General features: G+C 41.2%; 2 protein-coding genes across 8 annotated transcripts in view; both read left to right on the top strand.

The window, feature by feature from the left end:
• sun1b (Sad1 and UNC84 domain containing 1b) overlaps window positions 1–2,674 on the top strand; it is a 34,940-nt gene extending 32,266 nt beyond the window's left edge. For all 6 annotated transcript variants that reach the window (XM_028599179.1, XM_028599177.1, XM_028599176.1 and 3 more), the window contains one exon: window positions 918–2,674. In XM_028599179.1, the coding sequence (XP_028454980.1) occupies window positions 918–1,034 (117 nt within the window). In that variant the 3' untranslated portion in view covers window positions 1,035–2,674. The remainder of the gene's footprint in view (window positions 1–917) is intronic.
• A 421-nt stretch (window positions 2,675–3,095) lies between these two features.
• Window positions 3,096–18,892, top strand: iqck (IQ motif containing K). 2 transcript variants are annotated; one of them, XM_028600684.1, is made up of 10 exons: window positions 3,096–3,214; window positions 3,581–3,670; window positions 3,753–3,880; window positions 3,979–4,111; window positions 5,355–5,452; window positions 6,493–6,545; window positions 6,722–6,799; window positions 7,073–7,157; window positions 14,975–15,086; window positions 18,077–18,892. In XM_028600684.1, exons 2-10 carry the CDS (start codon window positions 3,619–3,621, stop codon window positions 18,187–18,189), a joined length of 852 nt encoding a protein of 283 aa, XP_028456485.1. In that variant the 5' UTR covers window positions 3,096–3,214; window positions 3,581–3,618; the 3' UTR covers window positions 18,190–18,892. The 2 variants fall into 2 exon arrangements, with proteins under 2 accessions (XP_028456485.1, XP_028456484.1); XM_028600683.1 differs by having other exon boundaries at window positions 3,096–3,670.
• Window positions 18,893–20,497: the final 1,605 nt, after the last annotated feature.

The raw sequence follows: 20,497 nt of genomic DNA, 5'->3' as shown, positions 1-20,497 counted from the left end.
TTCCTCAGAGATGGTCTTAATAATGTGCTTAAAGTCAAGTCAAATTCAGTTTGTGCATGATTAGGCTACATGATATAACTATATAGTTATTTAATACTGTATCCTACATTGTGGATAATTGAGCTATATACCGTATGCTGAAGTTTATTTCTGGAATGTTAGAGATTAAAAGAAAAAATAACAAGAACCGTACAGAACCGAAAACCGTGATACAAACCGAACCGTGGGTTTTGTGAACCATTCTCTCTCTCTCTCTCTCTCTCTCTCTCTCTCTCTCTCTCTCTCTCTCTCTCTCTCTCTCTCTCTCTCTCTCTCTGTCTGTCTTATCTATCTAGTTTTTAACCGCTGTATACTACTAACCCTGTATGGATGTAATATGATTGTTGTATGGCCTGGCTCAGGTTAAACCCTTTGTAAAACATGAACAAACACATACAAAGAATGAATGCCATAGAACTTTCTTTTATTGTCTAGTTCGACATTCGGTCATAACTGAAAAAGAACATAAACTACTTAAAAGTATATTTTTTTGAGGGCTAAATTACAGGATATCGGATCGTGCATAGACTCGCGTACTCACAGGATCTTAAAAGTATTAAGTCTTAAATTTTAATATTCTAAAAATGCCATAATGTCATAAATAAGTATTTTGTGTGGGTTACATTTACTTTATTTTGTATTTTTAGTTTCATGGCGTAAGAACTCTAAATCGAACTATTTTTCTCATTTTATGTTCTTAGAGTACAACATACTTAGTTATTATATTAGTATTTAAAATAAGATACCAGCATTTTAGGCAGTATTGGAGGTACATCTGGTACTTGTATCGGAACAACTCTACTCCTAACCTATTACAAATAAAATTCTGTTAATTATCTGCCAGCATGTTCTTAATATCCCCCCCTCTTCTCATTCAGGAAAAGAATGACAGGGCCTTCCAGATCATCGAGGTGCGGGTGCTGTCTAACTGGGGTCATCCAGATTACACCTGCATGTACCGCTTCAGAGTCCACGGAGAACCTCGGCCTCAGTGAACCAAGCCCTACCATACACGCTCATATATGACATATCGCCCTATCTGTACATAGTTCTAGCCAACTTCTTTAAAACTGAGAGAACTCGACAGTACTCTGTGGACATTTTTGTACAAAATACGTGAAGACACTGAAGTTGTGAATTGTTAAAGGAAATGTGCCCAGGCTGAATCATGAACATGTTTTGCATATTGAAAGGAAAGTCCTTATGGGGACTGGAAATGATCACAGAAGAAAAATGGAATCACAGAAGAAGCTAAAACTCCCATTCCCCTTTTTGTCACAAGGACTCTTGCACTGAATCAGCCCGTGGGAGCAACTTCCACTCCTGCAGGGCGGTGGCCGCTTGAAATGGGGGATTACAGTCATACCATTTCCTCACACCGCCTCAGTCTTCTTTTAGTTTCTGTTCTTAATGATCTGTAATTAACTTTGATTTCCTCTTAGTCTACTTTTTTTCCAGGGTCAACGCCACTGCACCTTTTGCCTGTGACACTGTCCAGGTATGTCACTCCCATTTGTTGCTGTCAAGTCTCTGCAATGACTTTTACTGAGCTGTTTGGCCAGAGTGCAGGACTGGACAATACAACACTCACAGTGGGTGTATATCACTGGACATGTAAGGTTCACTACATTCAAGGCTCAGCATCATGCATCCACATAGCCATAACGTTTTTCTTTTGGAACTGAACATGCTGCCTACGGACAGGCTGAATGTTTCCTCAAGTGGAGGCTTGATGCAAATGATCCTTTAACTTCACAGCAACACTATATAACCGCTGACCTGAGCTCCATGTCAGGCTCCTAACTTTGTACATTAGATGAAATATGTGTATGGTTATGGATGGACTTCAGAATTAATTCTAGCATGTAACTCTTCCCAAACCATTAACTTTTTACATGCATCATGGATTTGAGTGTCCTCTCTGAAGGTTTGGGTCCTGTGCCTGGATCTCATATTACTAATGACTGACGTTGAAAGCTAAATAATAATTATTTAGCTTTCAACATCTTAGTGTAGGACGATAAATAATAAAACTACACCTATTGATGAGTGATTTGTTTTTCTTTTCTGTTTTACAAAGAGGGGCCTCTGTCTGTCTCCCTCTAGCTCAGTTCTAAACGTCCTCCTCACATGGGCTCCCTCTATTCTGAAACCTGGAAGGAATGTAATCTGTATATTTCATTGTTGATAGTTGGTCATTTTATAATATCTGCTTTTATCAGTGTTCCTTTATATAAAAAAAAAAAAAAAGACATCATCCTGTCATTATCATACTTTTTAATGTATTACAACCATTATTTCTACTGCTACTCATTGTGTTTTGCTTTTTTGTCTTTGTTTTGGGGGTTGTTGATGTCAGAGGATGCACTGCAATGACTTGTTAGAGAAATGTTTGTGGCACAAGGTCTTCATAGTTTGTTTTTCAAAAATGGTGGGTTTGTGTAGTCATTAATTTTGGTTGCAAATATGGGGAAGTCTAAAATGTTATGTATAAAGAATGTTTTGTTCACAATCTTATTTATTAACAAGTCAATTAGTGACCGCAAATTATGAGTTACTGCAATGTATATTTTGTCATAAGCTGTTCAGTGCATTTTGGAACTATCTTGGGACTTTTTTTTTTTTTTTTTTTTTTTTTTTAAGATAAATGGCTATTTTTGTTCAGTCATGAGATGACTTAACTGCTTTGGAATATATTCCAATAAAGACTTTAATTTTGAAGAACTTCACTGACTTTAAATAATATGACCATAGCTAGAGATTATTATGCTCTTTATTGTAGATTAAAAATGCTTTCTTTTTTTAAATAACAATTCAAATTTTTTCTTTTTTTCTATTTTTACTTCTTACCATACCTAGATTCAAATTGTTTTGGTGTAGTGCTATAATGGCCAAAAAGAGTTAAAAGGCCCGAATTAAAAAAAAATCACACGACATTTCCTTAGTTAGTCCATATCAATTTAAGATGTTATTAACATGGTTATTAAGTTATATAGGGGCTTCTTATAGGCATAGACTACAAATGGGTCGATTAAGAGTATTTATAGCACGTCATCTGCTGCCCTCTAGCGGCGAATACCGGAACCACGGAATTAAACTCGTAGCGCCTATTTTATGCCACTAGCAACGTTATCCTAATGTGTTACACTATAATTATCAGAAGTGTCGGTATCACGTACGTATAGTAAAGTCGGACTCTTTGTAATGTTATTTAAAAATATTTTCGGCGAGCCATCGTGTTGTATTCCAGAAACTGTTTAGAAAATCTGTTGAGTCATTGTTTTGGTTTTTCCTCTACTTTTTTGAACACCTTAGCTAGCTAGCTAAGTGCTAGTTCTAAATTCTTCCTGTTGTGTTAGCTAAATTGTCCCTTATTATCTGAGAAGAAAACAAGCTGCGTGTCGTGAGCGGCTACAGACCGCAGCTGGACCTTATTGTATTATTTATATATGTTATATATGGTATTATCTCCCAATGTTAGCCTACTTGATGCATTTTTAGTACACCGGAAGTCATTAGCAATACTTCCTTGGCAACCTAGCGAGTCCCTGGCAACTACTGGAGCGAACAGGCGGAATAATGGCGAAGATAATCGGAGCCAAAAAATCACTTTGGCAACAAGTGTGTGAAGGTAAGATGATGATAATGTTATTTGCGTAAGCTTTTGTGGAAACGGCGTAAAATAATGCTGTTTTGTTTGTGTTTATTTGGAGAGTATGAAGCTGAGCAGCCCAGTCCTCCCAGTGTTGTGTGGACAGACAGCAGCTCAGTGAGCACACAGCTCTCCCAGTACAGCGCCAGTACACACTCCACAGTCTTAATCGGACTCACCACAGCCGAGGTCAGTTTATCATTCAGCTTATTCATCCCTGTCCCTTATTAGTTTGGATCCGGTTACTGCGGGAACCTCTGGAATCTGATCATCATTGGTTTCATTAGGTGTTTGTGGACGATGATCCTCTCAGAGACTTTGACCCTCTTTGGCACCCTCCTGGGTTAGGAAAACCTCGTCCTCCAGGCCAGAAGTGCCCGTCAACAGCTGCAACTAGATCACCTCCACAACTACATGGAGGTAAGATGAATGGGCTTTGACCTGCATGGGGCAAAAACATGTCATCCTGTCTGTACTACGAATGAAGATCAATATGCCCTGGATAGATTTCAGTTACCCGGCTTCACCTAACTTATCAACCGCGGCATAAACTGTGTCACGACTGTAGTTAAAAACTAGTTACATTACCTAGTATTATTTAGCTGACGCTTTTATCCAAAGCGACTTACAATTGCTATGTATGTCAGAGACTCCTCTGGAGCAACTAGGGGTTAGTGTCTCAGGGCCACATTGGTTGATGTATCGTAGTGGGAATCGAACCCAGCTCTCCCACAGCAAAAGCATTGTGTCGTATCCACTGCGCCATCACCACCCAGTGTAGTTCAACCAATCCAGCGGCGCGCGCGTTCACATAAAAGAGGCGGTGTTTGCACAGCATGACCAATCGCAAACCTCTACCAGAGCCGCACATTTTAAATGAGAAGAGCAAACCATAATTCTACATAAATATGAAGAACACAGACACGGTTTCACAGGCAAAACGCAATACAGTCGCTGCTTCCTAAAACAGGAAGGAAAGCTGGCGAAAAAATAGCCAACGCTGTAAATGCGTATATCACAACGATTTATCAATATCACTTCCCATCAGTCAAGCACAAGACCTGACCATAATTACACTTGTGCTTTCCATGAACTCTTGTTGCTTTAGCCTTTTATTTCAGTTGCAACCCCGGCAGTGGTAAGCGATCGTGAGAGCAAATAAAAATATAAAAACATAATTCAAACCGATGTGCGCATTGGCAACACACGACTCGAGAAGCCGACAAATAGCCTATATGTAATTCCCTCCGCTGAAAATCTATATCTTAAATAAAAAATACCCATCGGGGAATGTTAACGGGGGTTGTGGGTCTCTAAATGTTTTAATTTTTATGAGCGCAGACCTATCTCTCCGCGCACCGAGCTCCGGATCTTCTAACGGTGATGCGCTTATCAATCGAGAATCGATTGGTCGGTAGGCGGTGCTTTAACACCGGTTGATCTCTAATCTCCAACATAACCTGCTCCCGACCAGGTTAGGTGTTCAGCATAATTTACCACGGCGATTGAACCCGGTAACAAGTGATCCACCGTCGTGGTACAGAAAACCCTGGGTTGAACCTGAAGTTACCTCATTAACGCCAAATCTTGCTTAGCAGGCCTTGGTGCTTATTTATATTGTTTGTATATATTTATTATTGTTTGTTTGTTTGTGGTCTGTCAGGTCCTGTCAAACGTTTTTTGGAGAGTAGAGTGTTTCCAGTGTTGTTGCCTGGACTGGAGGCTTTGCTGACAGAAGCCCAGAAACATGGCTGTTTCGAGGTCTGAATTTCTTCTAATAAACATCTAACTAATAAAGAAACTACAGGCAGCCAATGTTGTTAAAATGAACACAGATGTTTGGTTGCATTGTCCGTTTAGATAAATGGGATAACTTAATTTACTCAAGTACTGTGATTATGTAAAAATGTTATAGGTACTTGTACTTCAGTGTTTCCGTTTTCTTCTACTTTTATTCTTTAAACTATCCACTACAACTTAGATGACATTTTTACTTCATCACATTTATTTCACATAGCAGTTATTAGTTAATTCCCTAATTATTCTAAACACAAATCATACAATGCAATACATTGCAATAATATATTAAAGGACAATTCCGGCGCAAAATGAACCTAGGGGTTAATAACACACGTGTACCGAGTCGATCGTTCTCTGGGACATGTTTTCATTTCTTTTTACTTTCCCCGTGCCCCGACGACTAGCTTTATAAGCTAATCAGCGGTTTGTGCTATCTTGTTTCAAGCTAGAGACACATTTGTTTAGCATGAAAACATATCCCATATCCCATATATGAAAACATATCCCAGAGAACGGTCGACTCTGACTCTCTGTAAAATGCTTACACATCACTGCATCAGTAACATTAATCCAATAATATAATCCACAAAAATATAAAATTGACAGGAGCCAAAATGAGGACATTTGAGTACATTTTGCGGATAACATGTCTGTGCTTGTGGCCGGGTTGGTCAGTGGGTAGAGCAGGCGCACGTATATTTAGAGGTTTATGCCTTGACACAGAGGTCCAGGGTTTGACTCTGACCTGTGACAATTTCCTGCATGTCTTCCCCCTCTCTCTCCCCTTTCTCACCTCGTCCATTAAAGGTGGAAAAACCCAAAAAATAATCTTAAAAAAAAAAGTCTGTGCTTTTACTCAAGTAAGATTTTGAATGCTGGACTTTTACATGTAATGGAGTATTTATACATTGTTATATTGTTACTTTTACTAATGTAATAAGTATAAGTAGGGCTGAATACTACTTCTGCGTGATGCATGGCATTGATCTTTTGTCTTGCAGAAGAAAAAAACTGCATTTAACCCATGCGACTTCCTGACTGAGTGGCTCTACAAGTAAGAACACACACACACACACACACATACAGTACTCTCTCTCCACTGTATATTACTCATCTCACCCCATCAATTCCCTCAAATGTTATATTTTAAGTGCTGCATGCAAAACAATTGGGTTTGTGTGTCATGTTTTTTTTCCATCCTCTCTCTCTCTCTCTCTCTCCTTTCCTTAGCCATAACCCCCGCAGGCGAGAACAGGTTCCAGTGAACTTTCATGACATCCCTTTTGTCCAACATTGGCTCAGCATGCAGTGAGTGTCTCCCGGACCTGTTACCTGTCTAGCTGTTACGTGCAAATTCATTGTTTGTCAAGAAATGAGACACATTTGTCTTTGGCCTTTTGGAGATCCATGGTCACCATATTGCTGTATCTAAAGTATTAAACAAACATTAATTTCAAGCAAATACTAATATTTAACACACAAACATGCTCATTCACAGATACAAGCTGCATCTTTTTATACACCCTCCTGTTTTGTCTCTTGACATATATATTCTCTCTTTCTTTCTCTCTCTGTCTTCAGTCCCAGGCCTCCCATCCCTCTGTTTCTACTGCTGAGCAAGGATCAGGCTGCTCTGCTCATCCAGGCTTTCTGGAGGGGATACAAGGTACACTGGAACGCTGGAAATGACTCGAAGAAAAATGGTGTTTGCAGGCGTTCTGTCCAAAAGTATATTAAAGGACTGGGTCTAGGATTGCAGACAGACAAAGGTGGAAGAAAATGTACTACATTGGCTCAGCAGAGGTCCTAAAAGTCTTAAAATATGTAAAATAAAATGAAACATATAAAGTCTAAGAAAATCAGGTACATTTCAAATTAAAAGCCTGGAAGAAAAACCTATCACTTAACATATTTACACATAACTTTAGCTATGCCTGGATGGGCTTGTCAAGCTGGCCAACACTAATTACCACCTCCCAGACTTTTCAGATTGATTTAAGAAGTTACAGAGTGGAAAAAATTGGCATATTGAAGTAGAAGGCTTGAAGGAACCCTGCGATTACCCCACACACCACAGTGAGCCTGCCTGTCTGTGTGGGTCTGTTATCCGAACAAACAATACTGTAGGCGCCCTCCTGCGTGTGCATTGGCCCACAGTGAGATCTTGTTGTATAATCCCATCCCGCTGAAAAGCCCCTCTTCCACAGGGACTGCAGTTCCATTCAGCAGCTTGATTATGTCATCAGTGATGCCAGGACTTAATTCCTTCCTGTGTGGGCGTTGTGGTCTGAAGTACTGTGTGCTTTGATATAAATAGACACTACCAGAGGCAAACAGCAGCAATTTCTCCACACTCGCACACAAATAAACCCAGTCTTGTATGCTGTAGGGATGTAAGCAAGGGTCATGTTTTTGTTTTTTCGACAGAAGCGCTTACTTTTTCGTTTCTCATCCTCCTCTTATCCGTGCTTGTGGGAGGATTCAGCTTCAGTGTTGCTGCACAAACCATTGAGCGGGAAATATGCCAGCTGTGCTGTCATGTAGAATTAGATTATGTTTGAATGATCTGAACATTTTTGTATGTTGTTGAATTTATGGGTGTGTGCAAGAAAAGATGTATTGAATGTGTGTCTGCATACATCCATGTTTGGGCTACTTGTGCACCAGCAGGGGGCAACACGTCCTCTTCTATTTCTGCAACAACAAAAAGTCTTACTGGACTCTGCTCTGCTCACATGAGGTGGCAGCAGTGAGCTGGCTGCTTGTCACTCCCTCACTTTGTTTACCCTGAACTAAGAGAGGTTCAGTAGGGCTGCTGATAGCACTGCAGCCCAGCAACCCCAAGGGATTTAGAGGAAGAGACATTGCCAGAAAGAGACAGTAGTGAGAGAGTCAGAGGATATATATGGAAGGATGAAGCTCAAGCTATGTTAGGAACATTTTCAGATGGATGGATGGATGAAAAAAGGGAGGAGAGAGGCAAGATGATGTTGCAGAGTGGCTTTGGATTAGGAAAGGGGCATGGTGGAGGGAAATGCAGCTTTGTAGCAGCTAAGAATAGGTAGAGAGATGGAGCCTCAGAGAAGCACAGGGAGGCTGTGAACACAACACAATTAGAAGGTTTGAAGTTGAGGGTTTGCGTCTTAAGATCATGACTTATTCAAGGTACACAGGGTGGAGATATTTTGGGTAGGCACTAAGTCCTGACAGGCATTGTCTGGTGTCACATCTGCTGTTACCTTGGCTCGAGAAAAAACGCAGTTAACAGCTCAGTGGGCAGCAGAGCAGAGACAAGGACATCAGCACAAGTCATCTGTGAAAACTTTATTAGTTTCTTTGTCACCATTTGTGTCTGTGTACGCGAAAATGTGTGTATACTCAAATAGCACATGATAATTCAATATTATCATATATTATCTCCCATTTAAGAATGTATTCTTGGGTGCCCGGTTAACTCAGTTGGTAGAGCGGGCGCCTATATATAGAGGTTTACTCCTCGACGCAGCGGCCCCGGTTCGACTCCGACCTGCGGCACTTTGCTGCATGTCATTCCCCCTCTCTCTCTCTCTCTCTCTCTCTCTCTCTCCTCTCTCCCCCCTTTCACGTCTTCAGCTGTCCCATTAAAGTAAAGGCTGAAAACTCTCCCATCAAGGAATCAGGGTTCACAGATTTAATATGATCAATATCAGGCTACATTTCACCATCATCTGTTCTTATTTTTAAGTGCTTGAGATGAGGGTTTAATAGGATTATGGGATTTTGCTATAGAAAATTAAAAAAAAATCATTTGACTCAGTTACTTTCATCAATATACTCCCTCAACACACCCTCTCTTCCCCCTCACTCTTACACTCTCTGCTGTTATATAACCTGCCTAACACACACTGCAGCGCTGACTTGTGTGTGTGTGTGTGTGTGTGTGTGTGTGTGTGTGTGTGTGTGTGTGTGTGTGTGTGTGTGTGTGTGTGTGTGTGTGTGTGTGTGTGTGTGTGTGTGTGTGTGTGTGTGTGTGTGTGTGTGTGTGTGGAAAGACAGACTGAGGGTGAGTATTTTTGTAGCTTGGAATTTTTTCCGTCTGTTGTTAACCTTTTTCATCAAACATATTGAGGAATGAAGAAGGAAACACACACACACACAAACTCACATCTATGACCCAGACAATGCGATTGAGTGCTCTTGTTTCTCTCACATACAACTATGAAGAGCTGCTGGGTCTAAACATATTACATAATCTTCTTTACACTGTGTGCCTTAGCCTAACACTAATCCATTCATCTATGTAATGCACACGTATGTACATGCGCACACACACACACACACACACACACACGCTACTAATAACTAAGGCTCTCTCAGGCCTGGTCAGCTGAGTTGAGTAATGTGGCTGCTTTGTAATAAATAGGCACGCACTGTGGTTGGCCTTTTTCTGACCACCGCAGCGCACTGTCCTGTGCAGCATAGCCCTGTCTAACCTCACCCAGCATAGTACATTCTGTCTAAAGTCTAACTCAGGTGAGACAAGATGTTTGGGATTGTTTTTCTTGTTAAAGCTTATGATCTGTTATCAGATTTGATTCTATGGTTTATTTATTTGTTTATAAAAACGTAAAGGAATTAGTTTAACATTTTGGGAAATACACTTATTTATCTTCTGGCAGAGAGTTAGATGAAGGATCAATACCACTCTCATATTTGTCTAGTAAATACAAAGCTACAACTAACGGGTGGTTACCTAAACTTAGCATAAGTCTTGATGGAGCGGCTGATCCATATGCATATGAAATGTCTGTTTGCAATATCATTTTACAAAAGATTGTTATAGTTTAACTGAACGAATCCTGAGTATTCATTTCCTGGTCTGCCTTTCAACGAACACAAAATTAAAGGGGAAAACGTGAGAAGTGACCGGTGAAGTCAAAAAGACTCTGTAGAATCGGTCGCATCTTTTCCTACAACACTGAAAACAGAGGGAAACAGCTACTGTAGCCTGGCTCTGTAGAATTGTAAAGTGTAAAAATGACAATTCGCTTTACCGAACAGACACAAGAGTGGTATCGATCATCTCATCTACTGTAACTCTCCACAGAAAAGTAATTTTGCATGGTCATTTCTGTGACAAAACTACGCATAAGTACATTATAATTCGGATTGGTATTTGAATTGTATAACGTCTTGTTTCTGATTAAACTTGCAGAAATCCTGATGTAGATTTTTTCACCTATAGTGGATGCTTTGTTTCTGAGGGTAACAATGCACAAAAAATAATATAATAAAAATAATAAATCATAGTTTTTATCCTTTGGTTAGTAATTTTGAATAAAAATATTGTTAGAGTCCCGACATGTCTGAGGAAAGTCTTCTTGGGCTAGCAGGCCCGGTTATTGTCTAAAAGTAGGACACTGTGAATTCTGAGTGTATTCAACATGCTGTAAACTAATAGAGCTGTTTGAAAGACTCTTTCTCACATATACACACACCAGTGTTTCCTCTATGTTGATTTGACCGTGGTGGCCCACACGGCAACATTTCTGCCCCCCACGGTATCAGAAATAGGGCTGCATTGTTAGAGTGCATGTCGGAGAATAGCGCGGATACTTTACTCGGCAGAAAAAGGGAGAAAGGAAAAAAAGAGATGCTGACCGGATGATAAGCCAGTTGAGATCGTGTGTGTACGTCTTTGAGAACTGTAAGTTGTATAACTTATGTTGTCAGTTCATTAAAGTCTGGTCTTGTAAATTTAAATTAACTGGTGATTTTCATTGTTCGTATTCTTCACCTGCTAGATAAATTGCACGTGGCTGTTGATTCGATAGCAATTGCTGAACGCCCTTGCTCACGTTTGTATTTGAGGTGCATTATTTACATGCTGGAGTAGTTACACTGCATTAAGATAATGTAATTAATAGTGGGTTTATTGCTATTTGCTACAGAATGCTACAGAAAACACACACACACGCACACATACACACACACACACACACACACACACACACACACACACACACACACACACACACATCAACAGCAGAACTAGGTCTGTGATTCCAGCTGAATGATTTGTGGTCAGTGATAGATGAATGGTTTAAATTGAGCTCCAGTGTTAAGTCAGTCACAGGGTCACGTGCAGTGACACTCATGCAGAAAATATGTCACAGCCACTCAGGACGTCCAGAGCCCGTGGCTCTGCTTCGTCCTCACTTCCCCCTTCCTGGAAAAGGGCTGTAAGGGCACACTGTCCCCGAATAGAATAGAACCAGAAGACTGGTCATAGCATGAAAGGCCTAATCTGGTCAGCAGTCATTATATCTGTAATATCCACTATAATCTGTAATATAGAGAGTATTTAGGTCTAAGTGTTCTTACAATGCAACCACTTACAGGGTCTGAGTGTACAAAGGCATGAGTCAGATCACAGGTTGCCCAGCTGGCTAAGCCTCGATGGAAGGCCAACAAAAAGATGACTGATGGGTTGGGTGTGAAGTTGGGTGAGCAGCCTGTCAGTGCGGCTGATGATGTGACTGCAGACTGTTCCTCCAAACAGAAGCCATTGTGCTGCTGCAGAGTGTGAGACTGAGGAGAGGAGCTTGGTCTCACAGGCAGCTTGAAAGGCTGTGCAGCAGGATTGAAGTGTGTGTGTGTGTGTGTGTGTGTGTGTGTGTGTGTGTGTGTGTGTGTGTGTGTGTGTGTGTGTGTGTGTGTGTGTGTGTGTGTGTGTGTGTGTGTGTGTGTGTGTGTGTGTGTGTGTGTGTGTGTGTGTGTGTGTGTGTGTGTGTGTGTGTGTGTGTGTGTGTGTGTGCAAGAAGGCATAGTGTGCACAGTTTGTGTGGGGCATGCATTTTAGTGGGTACGTGGTGAGTGTGGGGGGGTTCTGCTTGTGCTGCTGTCTTTGAGAGATGGAAGAGGATGAAGTCCCTCTTTAGTGTTTGTGCTTATGTGTTATTTTCTATATATGTGTGTGTTTTCTTGCGGTTGTGCTTTTGCATGTCAAATAATGTTTGTGAATGTATGCAGCCTTGCAATGTAACTCTGACCCTGTGGTCCCTTTAATCCCAATCTTCAATGCGATCACAGCAACGCGATACTATATTATCAAAAGCTCATTAATGATACAAACCAGGAAAAGTATACACACACACACACACACACACACACACACACACACACACACACACAACAACACGGAGTCCTTGATGCACTCCAGTCAAAACAATACCTCACCCCTGCTAATCAGCTGTAATGATGCACACAGACAGGCTTCCAAACACACACACACACACACACACACACACACACACACACAATTTCAGTACTTTGTCTCCTGGTTTCAAAGAGTCAGCTTTCCAAGAACTGAGACTTTGATTTTGTCTTTGTGTGTGACACATTGCAAGGCATTCTCTAAGGGGTCCCACATCGGTGTAATATTTCCGTTGTTAGCAGTAGCTGACAGCAAAAGAAGAAAAAGAACTGGAGGTAAAAGGTTTCTGCAGGACACCAATGGAAAGTGACAGAGTAGAAATGGCCACACAGACACAAATAGACACACAACACGAGCGATGGTGAGCATACACGACAGACTCCAACCCCCCACCCCTCCTGCCTCTCACCCCTTATTTCCATTTCTATGGTTTGCTCCCATCAGCAGAGAGGCTGTTGCAACACTTTGACACCCGGTGAATTAACTATTGGAGCCCGCTAGTCTTACCCATTCCTCAACCCATCGCCAGGCTTATATAACAGGCCCACTTTCATACCCACTGCTAATAGCAACACTATTGTCGCCATTCAAGCAGTCAAACGGAGAGGGAGGAGTAAGAGGAAAACAAGATTGGGGAGAGGTGGGAGAGAATACAGAGTAGAGAGGAGAGATGAAACCTCGATGTGCTGGAGAATGAGGGGAGAATAAGGGGTTGGTATGAGAGATTACTTTTTGTCTAAAGTTAAGTGTGAGGAGAGGGAGAGGCACAACTGGCTATTGAAGGAGAAGAGAGGGAAGACAAGGGAGGAGTAAAAGGAAGGAGAAGGAGGCCAAGTTAGTGGGAGATGAGGAGGAGATAAAGAAAGGAAGGGAGCGTTAGCTCTTCAGGGACATTTTCTATTCATCTAAAACAGCAAGTCTGTTTAATAATCTCTTAGGAAAGCCAGCAGCACACGGACACAAACACAACAACTGAAAGGGGTTTCCTCCGAGAACAAAATCATAACTCATGCTGGCTACAGAGACAGAGAGTATAATCCGAGACAGCTTATTAACATGAATCTGCAGCAGAATCTGACCCATTTACCCATCTACAGTATGTGGACACAGATGCACAAACATACTCAGCTATACGTCTTAACACTTCATTACTTTCAACAGTAAAATTTTTTCTCTGCAGAGTCGTTTCAGACATCGTTTCCACAATATAGCTCAATACAGCAGTGTGCTATATCATTAACATAAACGTTTAAATAACACACTGAGAGACACACACAGCACACACATGCCTTAATATATGTTCTTCACTATGTTATGCAAATGTGTTGCATCAAAGTTAAAGATGAAATTCATAACTTTGCTTATGTTAACTATAACAATAATAATAAAGCTTATTTTTACAGCACCTTTGAAAACATGGGACAATCCATATATCAACATTTCAGCACTTCAATTATATAATAAAAATATATAAGGAGAACTAGAAGGTGTTTTAAGCCCCCAACGTCGTCTTCCAGGCAGCGCTGCGACACCACATGAATACAGCACATATGCTCGCAATCCCGCAACGTTAACAAAAGTGAAAAACAATTTGTGTATCTTCCCCGTGATTCTGATCCGATCCAAAGTTTAATGGGTTCTTCCTGTGTATATAATAAGATTAAAAAGAGTAAAGTAAACAACAATAAAACTGATTAAACATATGAAGGAAAAAAAAAACAGTAACATCTTCTTTTCAAAGATGTTACTGATTCTGTATAAGCCTGAGATTCTCATGCAGGCAGGTGCAGAGACAACGGAGCATGTAATGGCATGTTTGTTAAGTTGTTTCACCCTGTTGTTTTTAGAACACACAGTAAAGATATTGACAATTTACCACGTAATATGAGCACAAATGTATTCTATACAGAAGGTGAGAGCATAAGCGTTGTCAGCTGGACAGACCGTGACAGATAACCTGGCAATAGCAGAGTATGAAGAGGTTGTGGTGCCCCCAAACACAGTAAATGAGCCACTTTTACTGTTTAACCACCAGACAGTATAACAGAATGATTTATTAACTAAATAACATATTGGACACTCTAAGTGGACAAGACTGACAGCTAACTAGCACTGATTAGCTTGCAGCTTAATTAAGCTATTGATGATATTTGCTGATGTGAATTCATGCATGAGCTGCTTTTGCACGTGTGCTGTGGTGTGTGTGTGTGTGTGTGTGTGTGTGTGTGTGTGTGTGTGTGTGTGTGTGTGTGTGTGTGTGTGTGTGTGTGTGTGTGTGTGTGTTATAGATCAGGGCACGCCCAGATGTGCAGGAGCTGCGCCAGTGGCAGAAAGAACTGAGAGAGAACAGTGACATTGCCAAAACTGTCGAGCAGTTCTGGGCCCAACGAGAGAGCAGAGGTGCGAGCACACACACACACACACATACACACATACACTCACATGGTATCCGTGAATGCCAGGCTTCAGGCTCGCTGACAACACAATACCATTGATTTTGAATTTTCTCATGTGGCCAACAACAGCTGCTGATAGGCAGGCATGATGCCAACACATGTTAGCATGGCTACAGTGCATAGAAATCAACCCATACAGTACTGTTCACACCAATATACTGTGTACAGTACAGTCTCTCACACACACAATTGCAGAGTTATAGTATTCATCCCAATGAGGCATTGAAGTTAAAGCAGAGAGATGAAGAGTGCAGTGACACAGAGAAAGAATGAGGACAGAGAAAGAGACGGGGAGAGTCACTCGGAGAAAGTGAGAGAAAATTGAAAGTGAAGGAGAGAAAGAAAATGTCTGGAGGGCTCAGGGTGTTTTTGAGTGACGGAGAGATAGACCAGAGGATGGAGACTGGGAATACTTATATACACATGATTTACAGAGCAAAGAGGGAGGGAGCTGAAGAAAGAAAAGTTCCTCAGACCTAGTTCTGCTGTTGATTCTACAGCTCTTTGCATTGTGTGTGTGTGTGTGTGTGTGTGTGTGTGTGTGTGTGTGTGTGTGTGTTGTATGCACACATGAAGAGCAGAGCAGCTAAGAATGCAGTCCCATGTTTCTCCTCTTACATCAACAACGAAGATCAAATCTTCGAAATACCTGCAGACATTCCCGTCAGCTGTACTTTGTGTTTTGTGCCAACTAGCAAATGTTGGCATGCTAACATGCTAAACTAAAACGATGAACATGGTCAACAAAACACGCGCTAAACATCAGCATATTAGCATATGAGCATGTTAGCATGCACGCGTTAGCATTTAGCACAAAGTAAAGGCCCACAGAGCTGTTTGCATGACTGTAGACATAAGTATTGTTTAGTAGGCTATATTTATTATCTCAATAGCTAGTACCGTAACTTTCCGGCTGCTACAACAGGCTGACTGCACCGGACACACCTCAGCTTCCCACCAGAGTCTCTTGAAGAGCTACAAAGTCGGGTGATGATAGTTTGCTACGAATGACCCCTTTCACATTCAAGTAATCGTGTGCTCCATCCATCCAAAAATATTGAATATACATATAGCTGCATTAAATGAACGTGCGTATATATGATTACAACCACCTACACCAACTGCACACTAAAAGCTGGGCTTCGTAGCATCTCTGTTTTTGTCTCGCACAAACAATGACACCACCATAAACACAGGTTTCTTCCACACTGACACATTCCACACAACAAAGGCGCTCACTGCAGCCGCGGCAGGCCGACGAACATTCTTCCGCCGGGGTGCCACAGCCACGCTGTGCTGCTGCTGCTACTGCACCACTACTGCTGACCTGACATTTTAACAGGGGGCGTGTGTGTGTGTGTGTGTGTGTGTGTGTGTGTGTGTGTGTGTGTGTGTGTGTGTGTGTGTGTGTGTGTGTGTGTGTGTGTGTGTGTGTGTGTGTGTGTGTGTGTGTGTGTGTGTGTGTGTGTGTGTGTGTGTGTGTGTGTGTGTGTGTGTGTGTGTGTGTGTGTGTGTGTTCCCAGACTGTCCTGAATGGAAGCCATTTTCTGACCTCTTTAACAGAATCTGAAATGGATGAGATGGAGGGAGAAGGATGAGATAGAGGCAGGCAGGGAGGAGATTGGGGAAGAGATTGGTGCTGAAGTTGAACTTTTAACTGTTGTTGTTTGGGATGTAAGGAAGCAAGCACTGCCCCCCAGCACTGACAGACAAATGACCCATGTTTGGGACTGAGGCTGTGGTAGAGAGAGGGTGAGTGAGGGAGAGAAATTATTCAGGGAACCCCCCTCCCTACTGTATACATGCTCTTTTAGTCGATCCAGCAACAGCTGCACTCGTCTCATTTGACCCGAGGAGACCAGCAAGCGATACCTATTCTGCCATTTCATGTTTCGCAGCCTGAAATCAGAATTAGTCGGAGGCAGAGAAAGAAACAAAAGGGGAAGAGCAAAGTAACCCAGAGAGCAGACACACTATGATACTTTAAGGTCAGGAAGTCACAGCACATTGGGCAGATGCAGCTCTCAGCAGCTCATGAATCACTGCATGACTGTCCTTGACTGTAGCCTGACATGTGTACCGTCACTCCAAGTGCTATTAAAACAGAGTGGAACACCTATCCTTCCAACGGTGATAATAGTAATAAGTAATTAAAATGGCAATTCATGTTGTTGTCAATAGTATGGAATTTAACAGTTAAATACCGTAAATGTGTCAATTGCAGTTAATTGTACCCATGTCTGGCACAAATTACATTGTGCATTTTTATTACCTTCTATTACAAAGGGCCTCCACACTATATTTATAAATTACACATTTTTAAAAGTATGAGTCCTGGCATCTGCAACAGAGAAATGTATTTTAGATGAAAAGATATAGGGGATAAAAAAAAAGGGTACTAAGGAGCTGGATCAGTTCAGATGCTACAGATGGTATCGATGCACCTCAAAGAGTTTTCAAAACCACAGTTGCAGTCATTAGTTTCTAAATAAAGCAAAACAACGTTCACTACCGTCATTTACAATCTTTATGTGACTCTTGTTGAGGTATAAATTGCCAAATATATATAATATCTATTCATCATAGCTTCACTTCCATAATGTCAAAGCCATTGCCTTTTAGTGGCAGATAACAGAAGGCCACCACAATAGCCTTGCAGCTGTCACACTGAGAAAGTGTCAGTAACCGGCTGATCGTTAAACAGGTTTCAACCCAGACATTCTTATTAAAATATTGTTTTCTATCAATTTTGATTGGTAATAGCAGAATTTAAATTTTTCAGAAACTAATCATTTTATGTCTTCAAACACAAGCATAATGTACTTACCAAAAACAGGAGACTCACAGTACAAAAACAATAATTTAATATGGTCTGCTTGCAACAATGACAACGAACCTGTTCATATTAAGGATGCAGTTCTTGTTTGTCTCCAGTGGGCTCTGCCATGACAGATATTCCAGAAAGCCCCCAGCCCGCCAACGCAGATGTGTCCATCCAGGTGGTTCCCCCCACCCCCAGAGCACCGTGGTCCACACCCCCCAGATGACCCCTGAGGGCAGTGAGTGGCTGACCTCCAGCCTGTGAAGTGTGGAGAAAATGGCCTCCACACCATCACCAACTGATTTCCTGCCTGTAGCTGTGCATTGTGACAAATCCCTGACTGCAGCGTCTCCTTTACTAGGAACTCAAAGCCTGAGCTAGTCTAGTGACAACTGAGATCATTGGCTCTGTGAACTATGTTTCTTTTGATGTTCAAACTCTGTTAGGTAGATGTCAAACTGACCAAAGTGATCAGTCAAACAAGCCATTAAAAACGCCTGTAACCAATTGGATATGGCCAGGCAGGGATTTATGGTCTGAGATTTGTGTCTAATTAGTTGATTGCTTTCATTGCCTTTGATGGATCACTTCCCTTCATGAGTCTCACCCGACAAATGAACGCCATATACAGTAGTACGGTTCACATATTATTATTAGTCAGGAGTGAAGCCTCCTGTAACCGACTTTATATTTCCTTGCAGCACCTCTACTTAATAGCTCACTGGAAGATAACCAAATAGTATTTCCTTGCCTTGTTATTTCCTTTTTACTTATCAATACATATCACTCTACAAAAAAGGTTATAGCATTTCCATTCAAGCCAGGAAGTGAGGCCAGAGTGAAAGGTGAGTCAGCGTGCAGAGCAGCACTTTCTATCCTTTTTATCAGGAAAAGGAAAGTACACTGTCAGAGAAACGGATTTTAAAAAACATCACTGAGATCACTGGTGGGTGATTGACAGCTATCTGACAGCAGCAAACAGGAATATAATATTTCTCCTCAGATATCCTCCTAATATATTATAATCTCCTTGGAGCTTACTGTTTTACAAATGATAATAACCCTGTTGTATATGTCCTGACACTATGTGGATTGAATGTTGGCTTCAGTAATGCAAGTTGAACATTATAGCATATTTATAAAGTCTATATATTGTGGAAAAGCAGCTTAATCTGATAAAGGGAAAAAAAAAAAAAACTTGTTACAAATAAATGAATAGCATATAGACTCGGCCTAATATTTAAAAAAAAAAAGTCCACTCATTAACACGCCATTAAATACCAACATCACAATAAATACATTTACATTCTCACTATCCTACAAATTTTACACTATGATGGTTTCCTTCAGTGTTTGTGTATTTTGTACATGCTGTATTATATTTTTGTGTATTCTTGCATGACATCAGAGTTGGAATATTTCTATTTTTCTTTATGGTGTTTTACAAGCTACTAAATTGATACTGCTAAAGGTTAGACATTTTGTGTCGTGCCTGATGAATCCATCGCCTTCAGCTGTCTTTTTTTTTTTTTTTTTTTTCCGCCTGGTAGCATTCATCTTAAATTTAATAAAGTTACGTATCAGCCATGGAAAGTTCATGAAATTTGATTAGCAAACATATTCAGGATAAAAAGACTCAACTCAACTGCAATACTATTTTCTCCTGCAGGTTATAACTGTCTTCTCCTGTCTATGTGTCAATTAAACTGAGTGAATAAAGTGCACTCCTGGTATATTTCCATTACGTACCCGAGAGGATACTTCTGGTTTCCCCTCCATTGTCTCTGCAGAGCAACGAGGCGGTAGTCTTGTGATGGACGGCTTTCCTGACCATCCCAGTCACTGATGCACACCACCGCACAGTGAGGCATGCAGAGGGTCATGTATCTCCCGTTGCAGGTATGTGGATGCCTGGCAGACAGCTGCCACTGGGTGAGGTGATAAAACGGCACATTTCTTTCTGGGGACATCTGATAGTGCAGCCAGCTCCGCAGAGTCTTGCAGCACTGGCCCCGACTGAAACTGGATCACACAGCAGCACCAGGCTGTCAGAGCTGAAAACAACTGGTTCTGGGCTGCGATTCCAGGCTCAAGGTGGAAGCGTAGAATACGACTGTGTTTACGTAGAGTGTATTCCTGTGTGGGCTAGGAATATTTCTAGGGTGTTCAAAGTATAATAAAAAATAAAACCCAGTAGAATTGCTACATGGCCTATATAAGATAGAGGGGAAAATATACAGGTAGAATCCTACATAAATCATACAACTTCTTTCAGAAAAAAACGCATCCAGCATTTACAGAGCAACATTATCTTTTATTTGGTGAGTGTTCGTTCAATATTCACTCTCTTTCAGCTCAGATTTTTGGTCTCTAACTCCTGAGGGAGATATCTGGCTCTTTCGCTACTAAATGCTCCACTATGTTCAGCTGGAGTCGCTAACCGTGTCTATATGGTGAACAGGTCGTGTACAATGATTTTTCAGAGCTTTTTTGTCGAAAACAACGCTATGAGAGTGCTGAAAGTACACTAAAAC

This window comes from Perca flavescens, chromosome 15, assembly GCF_004354835.1.
Source record: "Perca flavescens isolate YP-PL-M2 chromosome 15, PFLA_1.0, whole genome shotgun sequence".
NCBI lineage: Eukaryota > Metazoa > Chordata > Actinopteri > Perciformes > Percidae > Perca > Perca flavescens.
The sequence above is the reverse complement of the archived record's forward strand: the minus strand, read 5'-3'. Positions and strand labels throughout refer to the sequence as shown.

Bases quoted from the DNA above. Each gene is read 5' to 3' on its own strand.
- iqck (XM_028600684.1), top strand. From the start codon at position 3,619: ATGGCGAAGATAATCGGAGCCAAAAAATCACTTTGGCAACAAGTGTGT. The intron at 4,112-5,354 runs GTAAGATGAATG...GTGGTCTGTCAG, and splicing joins ACCTCCACAACTACATGGAG to GTCCTGTCAAACGTTTTTTG. The intron at 6,800-7,072 runs GTGAGTGTCTCC...CTCTGTCTTCAG, and splicing joins CAACATTGGCTCAGCATGCA to TCCCAGGCCTCCCATCCCTC.